The 25,915-nt window shown below is 40.2% G+C and overlaps 1 protein-coding gene across 9 annotated transcripts in view; it reads left to right on the top strand.

The window, feature by feature from the left end:
- The window catches only part of ENOX1 (ecto-NOX disulfide-thiol exchanger 1), a 365,454-nt gene that overhangs the window by 243,038 nt on the left and 96,501 nt on the right, over positions 1 to 25,915 (top strand). For all 9 annotated transcript variants that reach the window (XM_052664577.1, XM_052664568.1, XM_052664573.1 and 6 more), the window contains 2 exons: positions 19,177 to 19,350; positions 21,316 to 21,522. In XM_052664577.1, coding sequence (XP_052520537.1) covers positions 19,177 to 19,350; positions 21,316 to 21,522 — 381 coding nt within the window. The remainder of the gene's footprint in view (positions 1 to 19,176; positions 19,351 to 21,315; positions 21,523 to 25,915) is intronic.

Below are 25,915 nucleotides of genomic sequence, written 5' to 3'. Positions count from 1 at the left end.
CTGCCTGCAACTATAACTGGAAGCGCTTACTATGCTGTTATTTACTGATACAAAAACTTTTTAAATCACCTTCCTAGCCAGATGTTCATAAACAAGGGTTTGACAGTTGGTCCATAAAACAAGTCAAGCATTTCATCATTGTTCTCTTAGGTGGCTCTTTTGTTTAAGCATGTTTAACTAAACACATACATTTACTTAAGATGAACTGTAAAAATAACATCTGGAGATCTTTTTTCTGAAAGAAAATGCTGAAGGGTTTTATGCAAGGATCAAGTACATTTTCTGAACTGTATCTGGGTTTTGGAATTGAAGCTGAATAAATGTGCTTTTGAGAGGATCATGGGCCAGTATTATTTAAATGTTCTTTATACCTATATGGCACTCTATGGGGAATCTGCTCTCACCAAAGGATTCCTGTTTCTCATTCCATAATGAGTTTCTGTTTTCATCCTTGCCATCTGGGACCTTGACACAGTGCTGCTTGTTGCACTGGTGGAACTGGATGCAAAGCTCAGTCCAAAATATTTATTTTAGAATATTCTGTTCTGTGATAGACTGTGTTCAAAGAGGAACGTCAAAGAAGGAGCTGCCATGTGTTACATTTTAATCTGTGCTTGTATCAGTCTTATCTCTTTTATGTCTCTTTTTCCTTTTCAAGATACGTGAGATTCTTTCTCTCCTGAAGCAGCATGCTCTATTTATTTTTTTTTTCCTACTCGGTGTCTTAGAAAATCTTGCTAATAAGTTCTGGTTTGCTCACCTTTCAAATCAGTGTTACTATACGTTTTAGCTTTGCTGAGCATTGGTTTGGTTACTTTGCTTTTTCATATTCAGTTCACAACACGAATGAGAATTCTGCTGAAATTTAAAAAGCCCTAGGGAAAAAGATTGAGACAAGTGCAGTCAGATTTATAAAGTGGGAGATAAACTGGGAGCGTTTTTGCATTTCTTCAGCCACTTTGGGTGTTTTTTTGATGGATGGGCTGTCTCTCACTTGTGATTCCAAATAACGTTGGTTCATGTTCTGAGGGGTACCATGACTTTGGCTGCTTGTGATAACGGAAAAATGATAATCCAGAAATGCTAAAAAAAAAGGGGGGAGAACAAAAATAATAGATAAGAATTCCTAACCTAAGTCCATAGTTATTTTATGAGTTAATTCTCGGGAACACAGCCTGTTTCATAATATGAGACTGGCATTTAATCTGAGCAACCTGACTGTTCCGAGAATTATGCAAGGCAGCATGGAGCTGTTTAATGCCTAAATGACAACAAAACATAAAGATGCTGGCCATAATTCTATCTGAAGTAGTATACTTCCCTTGGACGAGTACGTTCCTGATTTAAATATCTGGAACTACAGTAAATGGTATGAAACATAAATCCTGTCTGTGATGGCACCCAGGGACCAAAGCAGCCAGTCAGAAACCTCTCCTCACTGCAAATTTATCATTTGGTTTTAGGACCTGCATCCTGGACTTTGAAAGGACCTTTCCTAACCTGATCCTTTTGTCTCATTTCAGCAGTGCAAAGAAGCTATAAAGCTGCCTAAATGTGAAAGGCTAAAAGTTCACCTGCCTTGAAGAGGTGGTTAAGAGCAAGCATATGCAGCTGATTAGCAGCCCTTGTTAAAGCCCTTAGCCCCAGGAAAATTAAAAAATATATATCACCAACAATAACAGAACAGAAGAAAACAAAACCACTCCCAAATCTACTAACTGACTCTTTGATGAATTCAGCTGTGCCGGATGCACAAGTCTGGTCCAGATGGATGATGTTTGCCCCATTTGCTTCCAGCGATTGAGTTGGAAGTGACCTTTAAAGGTTATCTGATCTAACTCCCCTGGAATGAGTAGGGACACCTACAGCTAGATCAGGTGCTCGGAGCCCCATTCAGTCTGACCATGAATGTCTCCAGGGATGGGGCATCCGCCAGCTGTATGGGCAACCTGTTCCAGTGCTTCACCACCCTTACTGTGGAAAACATTTTCTTCATATCCCTGCTGAAGAATCTGTCCCCTTCTTTCTTATAGTGCCTTTTTAGACAGTCAAGGACAACTCTGAAGTCTCCTCAGAGCCTTCTCCAGGCTGAACAGCCCCAGCCCTTTCAGCCTGTGGAGGTGTTCATCCCTTGGATCATATTTTGTGGCACTCTCCTCTGGTTGCATTGCAACAGGTTCATGTCTCTCCTGTACTGTGGACTCCACATCTGGACACGGTGCTCCAGGTGAGGCCTCACCAGTACAGAGAAGAGGAGCAGGATCACCTCCCTTGCCCTGCTGACTACTAGTCACTATTCTGTCTCTCTTCTCTTACCAGCAGCCTCTCAAATGCCTTCTACTGCACCCATCATAGAGCAACCCATGGAGGTGAATTGCTCCTGCTAGAGAGGAAGGCAAAGCAGATTAAGTGGTATGGCTATCGCTGATCTGCTCTGTCCTTGGTGATCATGCAAGAAGCTGCCATCAGCTGCTTGGTTCACACTGTTTGCTTGAAAAGCTCTTTCCTGTCTCCCTTGAGAAACTCGGGCTGAGCAGTGAGCTGGCAGCTGGTTCAGGTGCGTCCTGAATGGGACTCATCCTCCTTTAGTGATAGGCTGAAAAGTTTTTTTCCCTTCAAAACTCCTGCAGACTGGTGAAATTTCAAATGAAGAAGTAAGATAAAAGCCAACATTCTAGAACTTTGCAAACCTCTCCTTAGACTCGCATAAAAGATATTTCACTCATAGATGAGGAGAGAGAAAAGAGCAGCAAAACTTCAGAAAAAATCTGCTTGCTAGCTGTGATGCTCTCCATGTTCAGCTGCTGGAAAATCACAGGCAGAACATATGGGGCAAGACCCAATTAGCTGCTCCAGACCTGACAGGCTTTTAGGAGAATCAAGCTGCTCAGACAATGTTCTGATTTAACCACTCTGATCTCAGCAAGTGTCACAGGGTTAGATTTGTCCTCTCTGGCTATGCTGGAAACTTTGCAGACAGAAGGCAAAAAGAGCACCAAAGCAGAAGGCAACTTGAGGTCTCAAGTTTCGAAAAAAAGACCGTTTCAAACATTAACAATAGCTGAGAACTTTCTGCTTTAACTCTTTCCTTGGTTGTTGAGCAGGGGCTCAAACAGAATCCAGCATAATGCAGGGAACATATAATCTTTTGTGGTTTCAGCTGTCAAAGACAAAAATAGATCTATTTTTCAGACTGAGTGAATATCATTTTATTCAAAGACATGATTTACTTCAATTTTTGGGTAGAGCTTATAAAGAATAGCAAATCTTACTGCTCTAGTGCAAATACCGAAAAATGGCATCTTCCTTCCAAAGTCTGGGGGTTACAACTGCTGAGACACTGGGTTTTTTAACATGAAAGAATGAAAAAAAAAAGAGCACTTTTCTTTGACTCCATTTGCACAGCAGTTGAATTGTTTGGGATAAAATTTTCCAGAGCATTTTGGCCTCGGGCAGATATTTGGCATGTAAAATTTCAGTCCAAACTGTTAATGATTGGCAAAAGCTAAGAGCGTCTGACAACCCGGGTGCTGTAATAGGAAGTGCCAGACAATTTTAATAATAGATGACCTTAGCAGCCCTGCCTCCTGTTTTATGGCTTTGAACGCTTTTGTTGTGCAAAGACTATTGTATGTTTTGTGCATGTGTTTTTGTGAATCTTTACTTACTTAGTTATTTATATTTTAATTCTGGGAAGGTTTTGCTTCAGTTAAGTTTTAGGTAACAGAGAGTTCCATGGGAGTAATTGCTTGATGCAATTAAGAACTGCTTCCTCCTACCTGTTCTTCATTTACAGCCTCGTTATTTAATTCACTAAATGTTTCTCAGGCTTGTGTTGTAGAACAGAGCCCCCAGAACCTGCCCATCTACCCCCTCTGTAAAATTCATGAGCTTTGTAATTCTGCTCCATAACTTCTTCTTCTCCCAAGTGAGCAATACGTGGGTTATTCAGTAGTGTTTCCCATGAGCTGCTTTGTAATGTTCCTGATGATACCCATTGTCCTATTTTTGCCAGGCTTTTATTTTGCTTAGGGAGGACAGATGACTAATTTCAGACGTCGTATGGTGGGTGAGAGGGTGGTTTCTCTGGGAGGCCTGCAGTGTTTTTCCCATACTTTTTCTCTTGTGTACCTTATCAAGTTTCAGTTGATGCATTTGGGTTCAGGTTTCTTTTTTACTTTGGAAAACTATGCTAGAAATATATTGAGAATAAAACTGCCATGTATCCTTGAACTAAGAACCAGCGCACTACCACTATTCAGCCCGTGGGCCATGAAGATGATGAAAGGGCTGGAGCACTTTCCCTACAAGGACAGGCTGAGAGAGCTGGGGATCTTCAGCCTGGAGAAAAGAAGGCTCTGAGGAGACCTTATAGTGGCAATACATGAAGGGGGCCTACTGGAAAGCTGGGGATGGACTTTTTATAAGGGCATTCATCAATAGAATGAGGAGAAATGGTTTTAAACTGGAAGGTTTAGACTAGATATTAGGAAGAAATTCTTTACTTTGAGGGTGGTGAGACACTGGAACAGGTTGCCCAGGAAGGCTGTGGATGCCCCCTCCTTGGAAGCATTCAAAGCCAGTCTGGATGGGGCTTTGAGCAACCTGGTCTGGAGGGAGGTGTCCCTGCCTATAGCAGGGGGCTGGAACTGTGTGATTTTAAAAGTCCCTTCCAACCCAAGCCATTCTGTGATTCAACCATAAAATTGAGTTACAGACCTCAGGAGAAAAAATAACTAGAACTACTGACAGAACCACACGATGAGGCAAAAAGAGCTTCTTAATGTGGATAACGTTTTCTAGCCCTTAAATGTTACAAAGCAATGCATTTTTCTTTAAAGTGGGAGAAAGAACTTATAATTTCAAACAGAGTCTGTCTGACATCATTTGGCTTTATCTTTAATTTCAGAAAAACATATACTTGTTAAAATAATGAATGTCTCTTATGTTTATAAACCTGCATCTTTCTTGAAAGCGTTGTCAAAGAGAGTCACATTTAAAGTGTTCTGATAACAAATTGCAAATAGCAGAAAGGTTAATTTCATTTCTGAACGGTGAGGTTGGTTCTGTGTGTGAATGTGTGTGAAATTGCCTTGCCTTTAGTTCGCTGCTCTGAAATATTAGCAGAAGAGCCCTTGGTGAAGACTGCCAGAAATTACAGATGAAATTTTCTAGCAGCAGGAATTTTAAGTTACAAGTTTTGCACACAACCCCTAATATAATCTAAATTAAAATGTGTTGTGCACAAGCGCTACAAAGCCTGGATTCTTCCTTAATCAGAATACAAGTTGAATTAATTTTGTGCACATAGTATCTCACTTTGCTTCCTAAAGTATGCTGTTCATTTATAAAGACTTCTGATTTCTTTTCAAACAAGATCTTTCCTCTGTTAAACAGGGTAATGAAATATGACATTGTGAGAATGTTGTCAAGATCGCTACTTTTGGAGGAGAAACATGGCCTTTTTTTTTTTTCCTTTTTTTTTTTTTCCATGTTGAAAGTCAGCCAAGAGCACTGCCTGTGTTTTAAACTGCTTTGGAGGTAGAGAGATGCAACAATTCTTGAAGAGATTCCCTCTGCCTCCTGTAACATTTATTATATTTTTAGTCCTTTCATTTTTTTTGATCAATAACATGATAAGAGAATTTTTGGGTTTTTTTTGGAAGTAAAAGCTGGGTCACAATAAACTCCTTGACAAGAAATGAGAACATTTACATGAATGTTCTGTGAATCCATACGAATGGATGGATTTTGTTGTCTGGGTTGGGTTGAGGTTTTTTTATTATTATTATTATTTTTATTTGGAAGTTGTTTTTCTATTATCCACCTTATTTTCACTTGAAGACTTGAGGTGATGCAGTGTCTGGGCTGGCTAATGGCTGCCCAGAGAGCCCCAGCTGTTTGATACTTGGCACTGCATTCTCCACATGCTCAGTGCTGCTTTATTATTAGTTGAGGCATGTGTTTCTCCTTGCTGTGAGAGACAGGAGAGTCAGAAGGAGTCACTAGGGGACGAACGCATTAACCCAGTTCTGTGCACTGCCCTGCACGGCTCCCAGAGTAGCTGGAAAGAACCTCAAGATGCTTTAACCCATCCCAGCTGGCTGCCCCTGGGCTATTTGCCAAAATCAAGGATTATTAGTTTGCACCGTTCCATTGATAATGGCTCCCATGCTGAGGCCCCGGGGAAGGAGGCCAGCAGAGCAGCTGGCTACCCTGGCATCTCCCGCTGCCGATGACCTTCCTTGTACTAGAGAGATGCCCAGATGGTGGGGAAAAGTGTTTTCTACTCCATGGGAGATGCAAAAGGAGTGGAGATGAGCTGAGAAAGCTAGTCATAATGTTATAATTATTGCACTTGTGCTGAAAAACTTTATGGTGGTGACCCAGATGTCAAAGGATACAGAAATGTCTATCTAAGTCTGCCGAAAGGCTGAAATAACAGCTTCCAGACATATGTACTATCCTTATTTACCTTGGCCTGACACATGCTTTCCTGACACTGTGTCAATAGAATAATTACTGCACTCAAACAGCGTGTTGAAGAAGGGGAATGGTTTTATTATGAAGTTAGAGATATCCCATTTGGGAGTTCTCTACCAGACATGAAGAGTTACCACTATTACAAGCCATTTATCATTGAGTCCTGCACTTCAGAGAGCTGAGAGGGCCCTTATGCTTGTGCCATCAAGATGTGAAAGCAATTGGATTTGTAGATGGAAAGAGAAATTGAAAAGTGTCATTTTCAATAGCAAAAAGTGCATCATGAAGTTTTCAAATCCTGCGGAATTTGAGTATGGGAAGGGTGGTTAAAGGAAGCCTTAGCTAATGAAGAGATATTTCAAAACACATCCTTCTAAATTTCTACAGCTCAAGCAAAGTATTATGTTCATGAATTTACCAGCTTAAGTTCAAGAAAGTACCAACATGTGAAAGTTTTTCTGTATTTGTTTGGTTTTGAGATTGAGAGCAGAGGTCAAATCACAGGTGTTACAAACCACAGATAGAAAGTTTTAGAAAAAAACATCACCTGTTTAGTAAGCAACTTCCTCCGTTTTTCTCTAGCACATTTAATTGCCCTCTCTTCTGGCAGGTGTCTAGCTAAAAAACTGAGGATATTGCTACTTGTCCAAAGCTAATGAGATGATTGCATGAGCCCCAGTGCTTGGGATCCTCAACAGCATGCTCTATTTTTTTGCCACTTTCCCTCTTTTGAATGTAGAAGGAATCAGACATAAGGTAATAGTTAACATTCTCTTGGTTTGTACAAATTTACAACTTTACTCCTCAATGCAGAAGTCCTCTTCTTTAAGTCACTCACTGTGTCTGATTTTACCTCCTTTGCTTTCTGTGTCTATGTGCAAGCTCTCTCATCACCAGAGCTTGCTCTCCATATGGCTACTACATCCTCACATAGAATCTAGTTGAGACCCCTGTGAGCTGACAAATCCTCCTGCTTTTGGTGGAGACATGCTGCCCATAGGCTGAACCTACTCTTAGCTAAGATACCTGCTTCTGTAAAGCAGCTTAATGATTCCTCATGGTCCTGAAGAGCTGTAGTAACACTACATTTGCACGTAGGAATGTTTTTAATTTGCTAAGGTGCTAGATAGCTTTTAAAGCCAAAATCCAACAGAATAGCTTTGTCATAGTGCATTGCAGTTTAATTAAGACAGCTCATTTTATAGACATTCGGGAACATTACTCGCTGCTATCAGCTCTGGCTTCTTTTTAGATCATATTTTATGTTGCATAGTATTTCTCAGGATAGGATTGTTGGTTAATTCTTAGCCAATAAAATGTTTATTAATTCACCAAAAATACCATTTTATTGCTTACTCAAGAGTTAGTTAATCAAATTCAAATGCGATAGGCATTCTGCCCATGCACAGAGCTTTAGGATATTGTCCTACAAGTTACTGCCATAAACTGTATGGAGGTCAAACAGTTCTAGTAGACAGCAGTACAAAATACCAAGGCTTCTTTCTGCATTAATTTACAGTCAGCAGATCTTTACTATCTCTAATGATGCTCCTTCCAGTATTCCATGAATTAAAGGTAAAACATTAGAAAATTGGACTCTATTATTTGAAGAATTTGACATGAAAGGAACTAAAGAAATAGTACCAGAAATGGTCATTTAACATTACAGTTTAAGTCTCTCTCATACTTGTTTCCTCGGGCTTTTAATGGAGAGGCACGCATGCAGAATAACTTGGTTAAAAGTTTGAAATATCGTCACTAAAGATATTCCAGATGATTTCACCAGGACAACTCCCTGTCATCTCCAGTAAGGACACCAGGAGAAATACATCCCATGCCATAATGCTTCTGGGTGTTTTTGAAGGAGGCACAAAATTTCCTGTGGCTGGGGAAGTCCCTAAGCTGCAGAGTATTGAAGGCTCAGTGATTTTGTTTCAGGACTGTCAAATTCTGGTACTAAGCAAATTCAGAGATTTGATGTTAGAGGTGGTTTGTGGCTGGTTTGGGTCTGGCAGAGCAGTTTTCCTTGTGTTTCTGTGAGAACTTGTGAGAACTTGCTCATGCAAATGGTACACATTTCTGGACTGTAGAGCTTGTTTAAGCAAAGCTTTTTGTCACTTCTGTGACCTGGAAACATTAGGACAATGTTTGTAGGCCTTCCAAAGATTCAAGAAACCACACAGTAACTCTAGTTTAATAACTAGAGCATGTTTTTATATTTTATGAGAAAAAGAGGCTTTTGTTTTCAGCTAGTGGAGGTCCAACAGTATGTCTGCATTACACTTTTTTTCTCATTTTCTCTGAGGTCACGTTAGTATGATGGCATTTTATCCTTTTTTACACTTTGGAGATTTTTTATTTTTCATCTGTCACTGAAATATTCAATCAAGACTCACAGAATCCTTAGAGTTGGAAGGCCATCTAGTCCAACTCCCCTGCATTGAACGGGAACATCACAGCTACATCAGGTTGCCAGGGCCTGATCCAGCCTGGCCTTGAATGCCTCCAGTGATTGGGCATCAATCACAACTCTGGACAGTGCCTCACCACCCTCACTAGAAGACTTTCTTCCTTATATCCAATAGTGTTAGCCTAGCTTGAGAACTGAAATTTTTCCAGATTCTTCAATGTCTTCCAGTGCTCATTTACATCTGCTTTCTTCTTTACCTTCCAATAGAAATGCTTCCTGAATGTCTGTAACACAGTGCTTTCATAAATAGCAAACAAAAATCCATTAAGGACCATACAGTCATGTTTTATGTATTTCTTTCCTCATCCACTAGAGCTCTAGGGGGAAGAGTGATGTCATTTTGAAGGAACATGACAATGTTTAACCTTACAGAAAGAGGTTCACTGAGCAAGCAGATTGAACAACTTCCGCAGGAGGGAGTTTGAAGAAACTGCTTCCTTTGACTAAAGCTAGCCTTACTGACAAACCCTCCTTAATGAAGTGTTATAGCAATTATAGCATTAGCATATAGAAATTATAGCATTGGAATCAAGAGGTGCAAAACTAGAGTGGCGTAGAGTGAGTTCACAAAGACAACTAAAAATCAGAAAATACAGAAATACAGCTACACATATTTTACTTCATATAAACACCATATTATATAGAATTTTGTATATTGGCCAGTCCCTTTTAACAATCTAGCTTTGGAGCTCTTACCCAGAGGTCAGGTGGCAGTGTACAGAATTTACAGTTTTGCTATTTTTTTTCACAATGAACTTGTGACTAACTCAATCCTAGGAAGTGATTTATTATTGAGAAGATGGAAGAAGCCTATTGTTCTTACTTCTTGGAGTAGTTCTTAAGCAATGGAGACTTTGAGAAGGTCATTATTCTGGACACTGTGTAGTTCTATAAATTCATAAAGCCTTGAAAATGCTGATAGTGGTTAAAGCAGCATATGGATAGAGTATACACCCATGCCAACGAGGTTCCAGATGATATTGCTGTCTGTTGATTTTTCCTTCTTTTTCATCTCCTTCCCTGCATTTATTTTGATTTTCCTCTTTTCCCCTCTTTCCTATTTTTCTCCTTCCCTTTTTCTCCCTTCTCTTTTAACCTCTACAGGTTTCCAGTACAATGGCAATGGAGTTTTATATGTGAAAAAAAATCTAGTTGTGGATGTAGGCTAAAATGAGTCCTTTTTTTTTTTTTTTTTTTTTTGGGGGGGGGAGGGGGATTTCTTACATACATGCCTGTCAGCTACAAGAAAAAACTAACAAACCATTAGACTCCCTCAACATCAAGTCCTGAGTTTTCCATCTTATTTTTAGGCTTGTCTGTCAGGTACATCTTTGCAAAGCTGCTCTAAGGGGAACTGAATAGTTTCACCCTTGGCAGATAGGGTCCAAGGCCCTGTTGAGGTCAAAATGGCACCGATGGCTCTGTATGAGCAAAAATAGCAATAGAAATAGCATTACAGTGACACTGTAGATTTCTTTATGTGACAGTACTGCAGTTTTCTCTTAGGAGAAGGGTGGCATCTATTGTGGTAATATTTTGTTGTATTATTATTATTTGCTATTCTCACCTGTTATTTGCATTGCATTAGATGCTCTAAACAAGATTGGGGTCCTGGTCTGCCTTTATCACTGCAGTGATAAAGGACAAACCGGCAGTGATTCACCCTGTGATTTGCTTGTAAAAAGAGAAGGTGGTTTTCTTTAATTTAGTCTTTGTCATGTATATTACTCTAAATATAGTGCTTGCTATGTGATTTTGTGGACAGGAATCAAGAGGAGGCCAGATTTGCTTTTACCACAGCCAGCTCTGAGGAGCAGCATCTAAAGTTTCTGGATTGTGCACTGTAAACTATTCCTCTGTGCAGTCACAGAGCTTTCTTCAAAATAACAAAAGTGCAATAATGCAGCCCTAAAGCTTTGTCAGTGATGTATGTCTCATAGAAGCATTTTTCAAGTAGCAAGTGTTTTGATGATGCTTTGAGGGCTTTGTTTATGGATTGGGTCTGGCAGGCACTGTAAAGTTCATGCAAATCATTCCTTGGTTGATTATTAATGAGAAACATTCATCTGGATTCCCCCACACCACCGTTTTTGCCAAAATTCCCTTAGTGACTTGCCTTTGCTACAACCCAGGCTCTGTTTCACAAAACACAGCTCTCGCTAAATGATGCTGACATGGATCCCCTGTCCAGCTGAGACAGCTGAAAGGCAAGGACATGATTTTCTGCCTCCCCCCCTTCATTCACTCCTGTCTTCTCTTCCAAACACACACTCACATGCCTACACACACATGCATTGCCTATACGTGCCTTACTCCAATTGCTGCAGAACTGCTTTGCCCAGAGGTTGCTTCATCAGTCAGGCTCATGCACAGTTTATTTAAGGGCATCTGCTCATTTCTATTATATTTGGAACAGGCTGCCCAGGGAGGTGGTGGAGTCACTGTCCTAGAAGCATACAAGAAACATTTAGTTGACTGAGGGACATGGTTTAGTGTGAAGTATTGGTGGTAGTCGGATGGTTGGAATGGATGATCTTATGACTCTATGGTATAGTTCTTAAAAAAATGCAGAGAGAGGTTAATACCTAGAATGGCATCTCTTCTCATGCCATTAACCTGAGTTTTTTTTAAAGGGGCCACAGGCAGGGGTTCTATATCTATATACCTTGTAGCAGCTTTACAAAGAGAAAGATTGCACACCAAACAGATGGCAAAATATAAAAGCAGAAATAAATTCTGTAATCATGTGGTTAAGGTGAATAAGGAACAACTATTCATGATTTCTCAAGATGAACAAAGTGGAAGATGTGCCTGGAACTGCCAAAAGCCTTGTTTAAGCAAAGCGAAGGGTGCATGTTTCCCCACTCATGGTAACTCACTTGTTACCATAATATCAGGACTCTGAAAGCCAGAGATACAAACGGGTTCGAATGAATTTAAAATACATGTATAAATAAGTGTACTGTAAGGTTTAGTGGAAAGGGATGAATCAGATCATGCGGGATAGGTGCCTGATAAAAAGGATAGTTCAGTTGTGATCTCTAGCACTGGCAGTGAGTAAGCACTCAAAGTACAGGAGCTAAGAATAGCTTGTTCTTTTCCTGCCTATTTCTTATTCTGATTCCCTGGGCATTTGCTACTGACCACTGTCCTTAATCTGGGATAGAACAGTAGTGGTTATGCTGCTCAAATGGAAGAGCTATCAAACTCTTTCCCCAATTTTATTGGAATGTCTCTGGATAATCTAACATATATATTAGAAACAGGAAGCTTATAAGTTTAATGATGTCTAAACTAAAAAAGGAAATGTTCTTGAGGATCTTGGACATGATCATGAAGGCCTTGATCAACACTCATTTAAACTGGTGCGTGTCCTTGGGACACCATGAACTATTTGAGCTAATAACACTCCCACATTTTTCTTATTACACTGAGAAGAGCCTTATGAAACTGAGGAAATGAGTCAGATGCATCAAAAGCTTCTTGAAGCCCAGAAGTGGTGAGATTTGAATCTCCAAGAAGACAGTAATACTGCCTTGATCTCTAGCTTGCAGCTGAATAGTAATTCACAGTTGCTAATAAAGAAAAAAGAAGACTGACATAAGGATAAAGACAGTGGCAGACCATAAAGAGTTTTAAGGAACAATTTTAGATAAAAACACCAGAAGATTTTAGAATAAAAACATTTTCCTTGTTCTGATAAGATTCCTCCATTTAGAGAGAAAGAACAGTCCTTCTTTGCTACTGCCAGTAATACATGGTCCCACTGATAATACAGGTTTGTTCTAAGAGATGCAGGCAGAATTAGATTTGTACTTTTTCAGGGAAAATTAAAGCTATTAGAAATCAACTCTATATTTAGTCTCCAGATATTCAGCAATTGGTGTTCCTGGAGTACACAATCAAATCTGTAGGCTCTAGAAGGTTTTCTTTTTTCTCTGCAGAAACCAAATTGTAACAGGCATCTCACAACATTTATTACCAGCTGCTGCCTGGACTATCCTAATCCTTGCTTTACGTATTGGCAGGCAACTCCATTCCTGGAACCAGATCTTTTTTTTTTTTTTTTTTAATCTTTCAACACTGGGAAAAAATAGACTGTTTTTTTCCAAGGTGCAAAATTGTCACTCTCAAGCCATGGAGACCTGTCAGTGTTAGTTATTTTGGTTTGCTGTTGCACATTCACATCGTTGTCTTCACTGGGGTGTCAGAGCAGCATGTCTGAGCACTGCAGCCACTGTTGGGCTGCTAGTGTCCAAGGTGGAAACCTCCTATGCATGTATGTGTAGACACACAACCAAATCTGTGTTTGCACACACAAGTGTTTTTATGCATCCAAGAGAAATACAGCCTGACACTATCCAAAAACACAACAGAAACCATTGGCAGTGGCAGGCAAAAAGACAGGATGCCCAGAGAGTCTCCTTCTATGGAGAAATTCAGTACCTGTCTGGATACCTACCTGTGTAACTTATTGCAGGGCACTTGCTTTAGCACTGGGTTTGATGATCTCTTGAGGTCCCTTCCAACCCTTGCAGTTCTACGATTCTCTGATTCTGTGAAATGACACATCCCAGGGCTAATACTGAGAATCAAATAAAGATTATACACTTAAAAAATAATACTGAACAGATAAATAACTTGTGGTAGGGGTTGGCAGAAGTAGTATGGTAACAGCACTGCTGATGAAGGGCAGTCCCCAAAAGCACAGTTGGAAGAAGTATACATCCTTGTTATCTGTGCAAAGCAATACTCTGGCAAAACCAGAAGGTGATTCAGGCAGCACCTGTTATACCAAAGAAGGAAATGAGGGCAGTTTTCCAAGACTGTGTGGGTATTTTTATGGATGACAAAGTTACTCTTAACCTTCCAGAATGAAAACTAATAAAAGAAGTTGTTTTACACTATGTACTGTGTTAGGAAATAGTTATCGTTAAAGGAATTTTATTGTTCTTCTACTTTTTCTAGAAGATTTCATGAGAAAGATATATATTTTTTTCCAATATTCTACTTGAAAGAGCTATAAAACCACATCAAATGTTCTGGCAGATTTTTCTTTTTACCTCTCTGAGTGCCAATTCTAGATATTTGTTCTTCAAAGGTTTCATTGCCTTCTACTATGACAATTTCTTAATAGAAATTAACTCTTGTTCTGCCAAATTGAGGCAAATTACTAGTGTTAAATGCTTTCAAATTTTCTGTAATATGAATATGTGAGGATTCAATTATTACATAGAATATTCACAGGAGCTCAAACTTGATCTCTTCCATTCTTATACTGCTTCATCATCTCTGATTGCTTTCCAATTTAATTATTTCATTTAGGAATTAATTTTGTAATTATTTCTTAAGATTTTTCAAATGTAAACTTTCTATCTTCTGCCAAGTTAGTTTTTATAATTCCAAGAGATCATAAACTTTTAAATATCTGCCTAAGCTTATGTACATAGCCTTTAAAAATTAGCTATGATCAGTGAAAGCATGAAATATTGCATTTTGAGTCTTCAGATATGTGGCTTATCTACTTAGTATACTGATCTGTGTTCAGTGTAGCACTGTTATGTCTAATATGCCTTAATAATCATATATTCACACACATCTCAGCACAAAACTTACACAAGTTGGGTTGATTCACTTCTTTCTTTCTTCCTTTCTTTTTTTTTTTTTTTTTTTTTAAATCCTTTGCAACTCTCTCTTTATCTTTCTTGCTGAAAACTAACAAACTCACCAGCACATTCAACAGGAGTTCTCTCCAGCTCTAAGGCTAGTGTCCTGGTTATTCTCCAAATAGGCATTATGCCAGGACATGAAGCAGACTGCTGTGGTAGCACTGATGGATGATAGTCTCCCGCTCCTAGACTCAAGCCATCTATCCAACTTCTATTAATGCATCACTCTGCAGCATTAATATAGTTAAACTTGGGATTTTTCTGGATCCTCTCAGAAATGTGGCAAATTTATTGGCTTTCCTTTCAAGTGACTTTATCTCTTCCTTTTTCTCTGCACCTCAGAGCCCAGACTAGTATTTCCTTTGGATAGATCATCTGAAGACTCTCTCCATGGCTTGTCAACCCTATGCAGGTGGAGCATGCATCAGCTTCTCTGAAGAAGCAAATGCCAACAATCTCTTAAAAGTTCAGAACAAGATCTTCCATGTTCAGAAATCCAACTGAGTTTTCCATCACTGCAATGCACAGTAATAGTTTTCACTAATCAAGCAGCTATATTTCATTTCCGGAATGCTTTACAGATGGTACTCACGCCTCCTCTCAGTGCTCATAGAATACAGAATCACAGAATCGCAAGGTTGGAAACGACCTGCAAGATCATCTTGTCCATCCACCCTCCCATTCCTATTAGTACCACAAGCACTAAACCAAATCTCGTAGCTCCTCATCCAGGCACCTCTTGAACACTGCCAGGGACGACGACTCCACCACCTCCCTGGGCAGCCATTCCAGTGCCTGACCACCCTGTGAGAGAAAAAGTTTCTCCTAATGTCCAACCGTACATCAACTCATGTGATGTATGAAAGCATTTCATTGGAAAAATGAGACAGTATATTCAAGATCACAAAGAAGGAAAACCTGCACCTGGTTAAAAAGCTATACATGTAATCAGTAGTCTTGCTATTGACCTCGTAGGTTTTAGATTAGTGCCTGTAAATGCAGAGTTAGATTTCAAGAACTTTTGACTCAGTCCTTATCAATATAACTCAATTCAATACGATTATATTCTGGGCACCTAGTAGATGTTCCAGTGCACCTAGTAGGATTTATCAGGAGTGTTGGTCCCCAGCACTCTGCCCATGATTGGTTCCTGTGGTAAGAAAAAAAATGGTGACAAAGCCATGTACTTAACACAAGCACAGTTACATATAAACTCACATTTCCTTGAACAGGAATTCCTTGGCAGGAATTAAAGGAAACTTTTTTTTTTTTCTACTGAAATCTTAGAATCATGGAATCACAGGGATTGGAAGGGACCTCTGGAGATCATAGAGTCCAAAGCCCTGCTAAATCAAGTACCCTACAGTAGACTGTGCAGGAAAGCATCCAGGCAGGTCTTGAATATCTCCAGAGATGGAGACTGCACCCTCTTTGAGCAGCCTGTTCCAGTGCTCTGTCACTCTCACAGTAAAGAAGTTATTTCTCATGTTAACGTGGAACTTCCTGTGTTCCAGTTTTTGCCCATTGCCCCTTGTCCTGTAGCTGCACATCACTGAAAAGAGTCTGACCTCAATTCATTTGACTCCTGCCCTTTATAAATTTAGAAGCGTTGATTTGATCCTCTCTGACTCCTCCAGTCTGAGCAATCCCATGTCTTTCAGCCTTTCCCCATATGAGAGATACTCCAGGACCCTCACCATCTCTGTGGCCCTCTGCTGACTCTCTCCAGATTATCCCTGTCTTTTTTGAACTGGGGAATCCCAAACTGGACATGGTATTCTACATGTGGCCTCTTCAGGGCAGAGTAGAAGGGGAGGATCATCTCCCTTGGCCTCCTGGCTGTGCTCATTTCACGCACCCAGGATACCATTGATATTCTTGGCTGCAAGGGCACATTGCTGACTCATAGTCAACCTGTTGTCTACCAGGACACCTGTCCTGATTGACATTCAGTCTAACACCTCTCCCTCTCACTTGCCTGTTGAAGCCATGGTAGCTGCATTTGTGGACTCGAATGTCCTTGTTGCCATCTCCCTTACATTTGCTTTTCTTTCTGTCTACTCCACTGCCATTTGAATACTCTGAAAACTGTACCTTTTGAATCCTACTGCCTTTGATTTGGTTGTCTGTACTGTGAGTAATTTGCTGTTGTTTCAGTTGTCTGATCTTGTATAGAAACTGAAATACATCTAATAATTGCTCTACAGAGAAAAGAAGCAATGGTTAAATACAGCCCATGATAACAGTCATGAGATGAGGCTGTTTCTCCTTGGTTTTCACATGGGTCTTGAAAGATGCATACAGGATGGGAAGAACTTAGCTTACTCTCCATTTCATTGTAGCATCTGCTCCACATGCTCCATTCTTAACTCATAATAATGCTGTAGCTCAGTTATGAATATTTGATTTAATATGCAATTTCGTGTCTGACTATGACTATAGCTGCATTCGTCTGCAGAGATGGACAAGGCATCTCCTGCATTTCCCAGATGCTACAGGAGGATCAGTATGGCACAGTGCATGGAGAGCTCAACAGATCACACCTACAGAAAGAAAGTGTGGCCTACCATAACTGTTGAAAGTCTAGCTTTTAAAAGATGAGATCAAGCAAATAAGCATGTCCTAAGGACTTCTTTGAATTGTATTGTGCCCTTTCACCTCTGACTTTCAGTGTTCACCATGAATATTTAATATGGCCACTACTGCCTCCCAAGGAATGAATGACAGGTTCTGAGTTTCAAAGCTTAATCGGAAAAGCAATGCATATACATCAGTATTGAAAGGAAGCATCGCACCCAGAGCAAATCCTTTTTCATAAGCCCACTTATTAAAAAAAGTAATGTAATATCATGAGTTTTCATTAATGCAGTCTTCAATAAGCCTAAAGCAAATCCTTGCTGGCTGAGCACTTGCAGTGCTTTTGTACTGAGCTAGCTGAAAGTGCTGAAGGCTCACAGTCAGCGTATGGAGAGCAGGGGGCACGCTCTCCAGGTACAAGCTCTACTGGAGTAGATGTTGTAAGTCCTCAGCTGTTGTTCCCACAGAAGATGGATATGGATGTTTCATGGAAATAAGAATGCTGATTTTCAGCTCCCACAGAGTGCTTTACACCTGCAAAGTGCTAGAAAAAATGTGAACAAATTCTCACCAGTAGGTGAATATTACGGTGTTTGTTTTGCACATGTGGAAATTAAGGTATGGAAAGGTCATCAGGCTGACTCAAGGCCACACTGCTTTTCAACAACAGATTTAGGATGAAAAAACAGGCCTCTCTGGTTACATCAGTTGATCATGCTGCCTTGTAGCAAAATGTAGCTCAAGTTTCCTAAGCATAAAAAAAAATCCTGGGGAAGGAGTCGTTTCCCTCTTTGCTTCTTCAAAACAAACAAGCTCCCAAGCTACCACACCCCGTGTTTACATGTATCATTAAATACTTTCCAGTTGCTAGCCAGAAAACTCAGCAGAAAACCTGTAGAACACCAAAGTAACTCTCTTCTTTTAAATAATTGATGATACCAAATAGCAGCAGTGTTGTGCCAACAAAGAGATTGGTCTCTCAAAATATTTTATTCATTATGCCTCCAGAAACCCAAAGCCTTGTTTTTCAAAAAAGCAAATTTCAGAAGTTGGCTCTCAGTTCATCTAAAACATCTGCTTATTACAAGTCTTGGTGTTACAGCACTGGTGCTCCCCTGTTCAGCTTTAAATAGTATGCATGAAGTCTTGGCAAAGAGATCAGGAAGGAGAAAGAGCAGTATTTGCCAAATACGCATTTTACTTTGTGAGGCTACAGTGGTGCATTTTAGTGATATGTGTGTTGAAGGGAATCTACTAATCCGATTAAGTAACAGGACAAGAAGGAATTAATTCCAAGGTTTAGAAACACCCTATTCTATGCAGCTGAAAGTTTATATTCCTGGATAAAGAGGTTAGAAGTCTTGGAAAACTACGCTTATATAAAACAGCCTAAAATTGGTGTTTCTCCATGGTGTTTGTAAATCAAGGTCACATGTCAGAAAACTATGTTGTGATAAATCTGTCTGACAATTAGATGGAGAGGGCATATCAATGTTAAAAGGTATTCTTTGTACACTCTGATCTGAAGGCAATGTAAACACCACAGGAGCATTATGAAATAGCAAATTGCATTCCAGATAATAGCAGATATTCATGATGCATGGTTTTACACTTTAATGTGATGTGTTTCACTCAGTCATGTTAATGCTTTAAATTATGCAACATTCCATTCCTTTCTTTATGCTTTTTTTTTCCCCTCCCCCCGTTGGAATGGACCAGTGCAAATGCACCTCTCTCCTCCTCTCCCACTCCTTCTCTGGCTCACTGCCCCTCTCCTCCCCTTTACTCTCTCTTTTCCCTTTTCTCCTTCTTCCTTCTTTTTTTTTTAACAGTGATGCTGGGAGAGAAAAAAAAGAAAAAAAGAAAAAAAAAGATGAAAAAAAAAAATAGCCTGAACTGAAACTGCCTGTGTGCAGGAAATTAATAACAAGTAGTTTTAAGATTTAAAAGCTAGGATTTTATGTTATATATTTACAGATTCAATCTGTGTACCAGGCTTTGATCCAAGCCTTAGCATGATGACTGGAATCACTCCGATTAACCCAATGATACCAGGCATGGGGTTAGTGCCACCGCCACCACCAACAGATGTGCCTGTAGTCAAGGAAATAATTCACTGCAAAAGCTGCACACTCTTCCCTCCAAACCCAAGTAAGTGGGCCTGGTGAAAAAATGTTATTCTCCTAAATGTATTTTCTGGAACTTTTTTATCTAATAAAAACTATGGTTTGTAAGTAAAGTAAGTCATGTATGGTGTTTCCTTACAAGTTCTGCTCTGTGTTTAAATCATGGTGGAGTGTCAGAGCATGTTCACTCATCTCTGCAAGGTCATATAAAAAATTACACAGCTTGCACAAAAAGGAAAATGAATTACTTAAGGCTAACAGTCTGAAAAACTACACTACTACTTGTAGTACACATCTGTCTTTCTTTTACATCAGTGTCACAAACTATAAATCTGTCCAAAGCAGCAGTGTTTGTGCAAGTGTGGTAAAAGCATCACTGTGGATAATAAGTTCTCAAGATGTCCTTCAGAGAGGTTTGAGTCAGAAGTCCATCCTGCAGATGTTTCTGAGCCATGGATAGAGAATACCAAGGTCTTTCACCCAATGAGCTCTTCCTGGTTACCCTCCCCATGGCCAGCTAGTGGAAAGCCTTAGTGCAGTGATAACTTGCTAAACAGGCAAAGAGTTTGGAGTTCTGCCCCAAATGTCTTCCACCTGGCTTTTGAGATGTAACTGGGGAACCTAAATTAGATTACTCTCTGAAGATGCCCACGTCACTGTGTTGGTTATATGGCACCAATCCTCTTTATGTCCACCCATAGATGGAACCAACCTGGGCTCATCTATGGATGAACATGGATGGCCCTGAACAGAACACATTATGCCCAGGCTCTGCAAAGCTACAGCACACAACCAAGATAGAAAGAAAGGGAAGCTATCATTTCTCTCCTACCATTTCTGGGGAGGCAGAATGCAGATGAGTTGTTTCTCTTTGGGGACCAGGCTTCCTTCTGCCTCTTCTGGGACTTTGTGCAAATGGAAAACTTCCCACTGAGCCACCACGATGAGAGCAGAGCAAAAAGCCTAATTTTGTGCCAGCTCCAGGAATTTAGTTTTATAGCAATCAGACCAGCTGCTTTCACCATCATTATGAAGGCAAAAGAGAAATTTAAGCAAATAATCTAGTGGTCTAGTTTGCAATGTAACTGTACGGTTTAATCAAACTGTGTGAATGTATATATGGTTATATTAAATTGTAGTCCCCTTTAGTATGTTAAAGGGCCAAAAAAAAATAATAATAATATCAATCAGAAATTCCTGCTCAGAGAATTACTGTTAGATGAGTACTCTAGCAATTTACATCTAAACAAGGGGAGCTGTTGTGATAGAGCATATTTTTCACACATCCCTCAAAAAAAATTAACACTTTTCTGATTTAAGTGTCCATATGTACGTATATACATCAAAATAAAATTTCTAGCCACTCCATCTCAAAAGGACTTGTAAACAGTGAGGTTATCCTCCTTGCACAACGGCATCCACTCCATTATCTGGCACAAAGACAGAAGAGATAACCGGCGGAGCGCCTTCATCATCATGTCACTTGATTGTGTTTCCTGCCTTGTTTTTCTGTTTGCTCTGGTCCTGTACTCTGAGAAAGAAATGGAATTATGCTAAAACTAGGGAAGGGTGTCCAGTCCTCCTGGCTTCATGGGCTCCTTTTCAGGGGGCTTAAACTGATGCAGCTTGATAAGTGTGGTGAGTGGTGGGTGTAAGCAGGAGATGGTGAAGGTACGGAACCTTTGAAACAGAGTATTTTCCTTTTTTGTGTGTGTATTTTCTAAAAGGAGACAGTGTAGGGAAAAGAAGATCCTTTTAAACCTTAGCCTGGAGAATGACAGGAATTAGGCTCTGAAAAGCCACCTAAAACTTGAAAAGGTTTAGATTCAAGTAGCCAGTCTGGACAATTTCTGCACTGTTCAATTATTTTGCTTCTCTGTCTCTCCCGACTCCATGCTATGTCAAATAACTGTTGCTGCCCTGAACTGAATAGAACCAATGGATCAAAAGACAAATTTTGTATTCCAATGTGATTTCTGTTTTGATTTAGATCTTCCACCACCTTCAACAAGAGAGAGACCTCCTGGGTGTAAAACAGTGTTTGTTGGAGGATTACCAGAAAACGCAACAGAGGAAATTATTCAGGAAGTCTTTGAGCAGTGTGGAGATATAACAGCAATTCGGAAAAGCAAGAAGAATTTTTGTCACATTCGTTTTGCAGAGGAGTTCATGGTTGATAAAGCCATTTACCTTTCTGGTACTTCACATTCTTTAATGGATTTTCTTTGCTTCTCATTTGTATTTTGTGATGCTAATGTTTGCTTATTTTCTTAGCTTTTATCCCAGCAAGTCCTTTTTTGAGCTCAGTGGCTCTAGCTTGGAGTGGCAAGGGGCAATTCTGCATTTGTCTGTGTCTGCCAAAACTTGTGAGCCGTTTTGTATGTTGAGTACCCAGGAGCAATTTCCTGCCATCCCACAACAATGCAGCAGACCCTGAAATTCACTACAGAACAATCTTGTTTTCGATTTACACAGGTTTATGTAGTTTTGCTCACAGGTTGTAGAAAGAGGAGGGCACCAGGCCAGGAACGCTGCTGTTTTCCAGTGCCAATTTCTGTGATAGCCTGGCAATTTCATTGGCATATTTTTATAGATTTGAAGAGCAGTGTGAATAAAGTCTGCCTTTATATGTACAACCACCTGGGTTAGATTCTGAGACCCATCTGTGGGCTGTGCCTTTTGTCTCCCAGGGTCATGAATGTCATAGTATTTTAAGTGTAAAATTCCAGAATCTCTTTTATATTCCTACAAAGAATCAGACCACAAAACCATAATTCACAGGGGAAAAAAAGTCAGCCTTGCTTTCTCAAATCAGGCTTCATTGGTTGTCATTGCCCATTACACGAGGGCTGACTTCCCAATCTACCCAAATGAGCCCTCCTCCACCTTCATAAGTTGGATTCTATTGCCTATGTGTCTCCACTGACCAGTTCACCCCTGAGTCCTGTCCCTCTGTCCCTCTGGGACCCTCTGTTTTTGTCCCCACAAGTATCATGTAACATGCAAAGTACTTCACCCTACATGCAAAGTACTTAGAAATGAATGAGGGCTGGAGACAACTCATTTATCAAAGCCAGTTGACACAGACAGGCTTACTCATCTTATGCAGGGTTACTTTGAGGAGACCCCAAGTGACCACCAAAAGAGATCTAGGGATGCAGTTAATGATTGGGGTACCTTGTCTGAGCTCCCATCCTAACCATTTTTTGTTTGCAGCAGGACATACCCTCAATGTTCATAGAAGGCTCACACAGCTAGAAAGCAGTGGTTTCCTAAACCACCACTGACTTCTTAAAATGAAAGGAATAAAAGAACATCTGAGCTCTTGAAATCTATGGTTAAGAAAAAGTTCTCTGTCACATTTTTTTCCTTCTAATCTGGCTGTCTTATTTAAATTTTAGTTCAAACAGCTATACAAAATTGTGAATTTTATGATAGTTTTATGAGAATTTTATGAGTATGGATTTCTTAAAATATTTCTGCATTTTGATGTTTCTTTCAGATCTTCACTTCTTTATACATTTTTCTTCCTTTTTTTTTCATTTATTTATTTTATTTTCACCCCATTACTTCGTCGCTCCTCATCCTCTCCTCCCTCCCATCCTTCCTGTTTATGTGTTTATTCATGCATTACTTCCATGACTCTGTACCTTATGGGGGCAGGTTACAGACCTTGCAGAAGAGGCAGTGCATTTCCCAGCATCTGTCCTAAGGAGGTTCCAGCTCCACCAGCAATAGAGCACTTGTGGAGGAGCCAAGAGAAGGCTCACGAAATGCAGTAGGAGCTGGGATTACTCTATATAATAAATTATTACAGTAGCAAGAAAGAAGCCATTGAAAACTGCAGAAATGTACAGACTGCCATCCTGGGGCAGAGCCAGTGTCCCATTATCTCAGTTTCCCAATTTTCTGTAGCTCGATGCTCCATTTGTCTCAAAGCAAAGTTTTGTTTTAGTTTTCTGTGGAAAAATCCTGGAGCATCAGATCTGATGTTTGTTAGAAATGTTCCTATTCTGTTGTGTGCCTTCACTTATGTGTGCACCCAGAACAAAGGAGGCAAGAAGAGATGGAGGAGGCAGATTCCCTTTCTCATCCTTTTATTTTTTCTGCCAGCGTATTTCTGAGTTCTTGGTCCTTTTCTCTGTACTGTTCTCTAAGCCTTCCTTCTTCCCCTTCATTTCATCACAGTCACTCTTCTGCCTCCACTGCCTCTATTGCCTCTTTCACCTTCTCTTCCCATCTTTCCTTTCTTCTCCTTCTAAAACTTTTAATTTAGTCCCTCTGACCAGATCAGGAGAAGCAAGCAAACAAAAACAAAACAGTAGAGCTGAGATGGAGAGAAGAGAAAAGCAGGGGTGCTTAGCAAGCAACTTTCCCTTCTTTCTGCCACCAGCAGTGATTTCTGCAGACCTCCGCAAATGAAACAAGGAACACTGAATGTCTCACTGAAAGGCAGGGAGGTCAGGCATTAAGGCATTAATACTCTTTTATTTGTACTGAAATATTATGTTTTTCTAATCAAATTTGTATTGTTTTCAAACATAACATATTCTGAAATGATGATGGAAAAGCATACTGTTACGGCCCTTTATTTTCCCTGGAAGAGACAAGAGAGAAATACAAACAGAATTTGTGGTAAATACGGTATGCGTGTTATATTAGGGAAGAATCCTGCCTTTGATATCTGTAACATAGTGATAATTTTGTCTACCTAATCAGTTTTATCTGTCTACCCCATCTAATCTCATCAAACACACTATTTATCCTGTGCTTATCACCAGAGTAATGCAAGTGACTAGAAAATCCATTAAGCAGTTTAATCGCTGAATTTTTTCCTTTCTGCTCCCAACCAAAGTTGTATAAAAGGACACAGGGAGATGGGTAAGAAACCCATGTTATAAAAAGTTGACTTTAGGAAGGTTTTCATTTAGCCCTGGAAATTGCGTTTTGATCTCCCGAGGAGAAGGCTTTCCACAATCAACATGTCACCCCATGAGAAAGCTTTTTCTTCAAATTCTACATACTTTGCTCTTGTGGCTAACGAGTCACAAACTCCTGCAAACCTGGATGGCCCTGTACTTGAAATAAGGGCCAAACAAGTTGCTTCAGACAAGCCTGCTTATAGCCCCAAAGCCTAAGGATGCATTTTTTTCTATGACAGTATCTTCCCATGTGAGTTTTCCTTTAGTACTGTGTACTGGTTTTTGTTTCATGTTCTCAATGATCGTCAGCACTCTGATCTAGATCCCCACTTAGCAGCTGTTGACTGGTCCCCAGTATAGCAGCACTCAAAGGTAAGTCAAACTATGGAGTTTTTACTAGATCAGTGATATGGAAATACTGTGTTTGATTTTTATTTAGCACCCTCATTAATTTTTCTTGCTTCTGCTCCTTTAAAGTGAGGATCTTGGCAATTTCCCAGTTTTTATTCCTCTGCCATTATGTATGTGAAACTGAAATAAAAAATGACAGGCCAAGCACACAGTTAATGCTAGCTGCAGTCCTGAGCAAAAAGCTGGGAAAAGGGTTTTGTGAGGGCAATTCATTGTCTGGGCAGGAAGGCGGAAAAGGCAGGTGATTCTCTTGTGCAGTAAATACCCTCAAACATCAATACGGATACATGGTGTTGGAAAAGAGCCTGCCATCCAGCTGCCCTGCAGCTCAGATCTGCCATCACAGATGGGTGCCTGAGGATCACATATATATAAAATAGATCTGCCAGTCCTGCATCACTGCCTACATGGTGTCTTGCTGTCTATCGACCTGTCAAGGAGTCTGTTCTTCATTGGAGAGGTCACTGGTCCTGTAGTGTCCCCAGAGCCTTATTTAGGAGGGAACAAGAAGACATTCCAAAGAGGGATTTGCTTTTTGTTAAGGGAAGGATGCCAAGCCCTGAGCAATCTGATCTAATTTTGAAGTCACCTAGAAAGGTGACTGGACTAAAAGATGTCCAGAGTCCCTTCCAAGTGAAGTTATTCTAAGTCTCTATCCTGGTGAAAACCACCTGGCTGGCCGACCACCTTCAGCCTTAACAATTAAACTAGCAGTGTGATTCACCAGTAATTTCAAGAATCTGTTCATCTGGAGGCAGATGAACAACCAGGCAAACTGGTTACCTGAAGGGTACCATTTGTCCAGTACTACAGAGGATACTGGGTTTTGGACTGTGATTTACACTGTACTATCCCCATTTATTTCAAAAATAAGGTAAGTCTTCAGTAAGACACCACTAGATGAGTGCATGTACAAAACTGTGCAAGCACAGACCATTACAATAGTTGTTTTTCAGATTAAGCATAGCTTTGAGGACCTTGCTCCCTGCAGTGCTGCATTTCTCAGCATGCCCATAAGCCAACATGCTCCTGCCAACAAGGCGAAAGATAGAGGAGAAGAAGAGAGAACATGTATTCCTGGAAAGGGCAGCCCAGCTGGGAGATCTAATTTTAGGTTCACAAGACCCAGAACCCTGGCAGTGTCCTTTCACATTGCTGATAACACCTTTTTGGCACAAAGCAGTCAATATGTGCGGAATGCATCTTGGGTATAACATTTGTCATGGTTATCAGAGTAAATGCACCACTGGTCCCGTC

This window comes from Tympanuchus pallidicinctus, unplaced genomic scaffold (assembly GCF_026119805.1).
Source record: "Tympanuchus pallidicinctus isolate F22 unplaced genomic scaffold, pur_lepc_1.0 scaffold6, whole genome shotgun sequence".
Lineage (NCBI taxonomy): Eukaryota > Metazoa > Chordata > Aves > Galliformes > Phasianidae > Tympanuchus > Tympanuchus pallidicinctus.
Note: the sequence above shows the minus strand (reverse complement) of the source record. Positions and strands in the feature narration are given on the sequence as shown.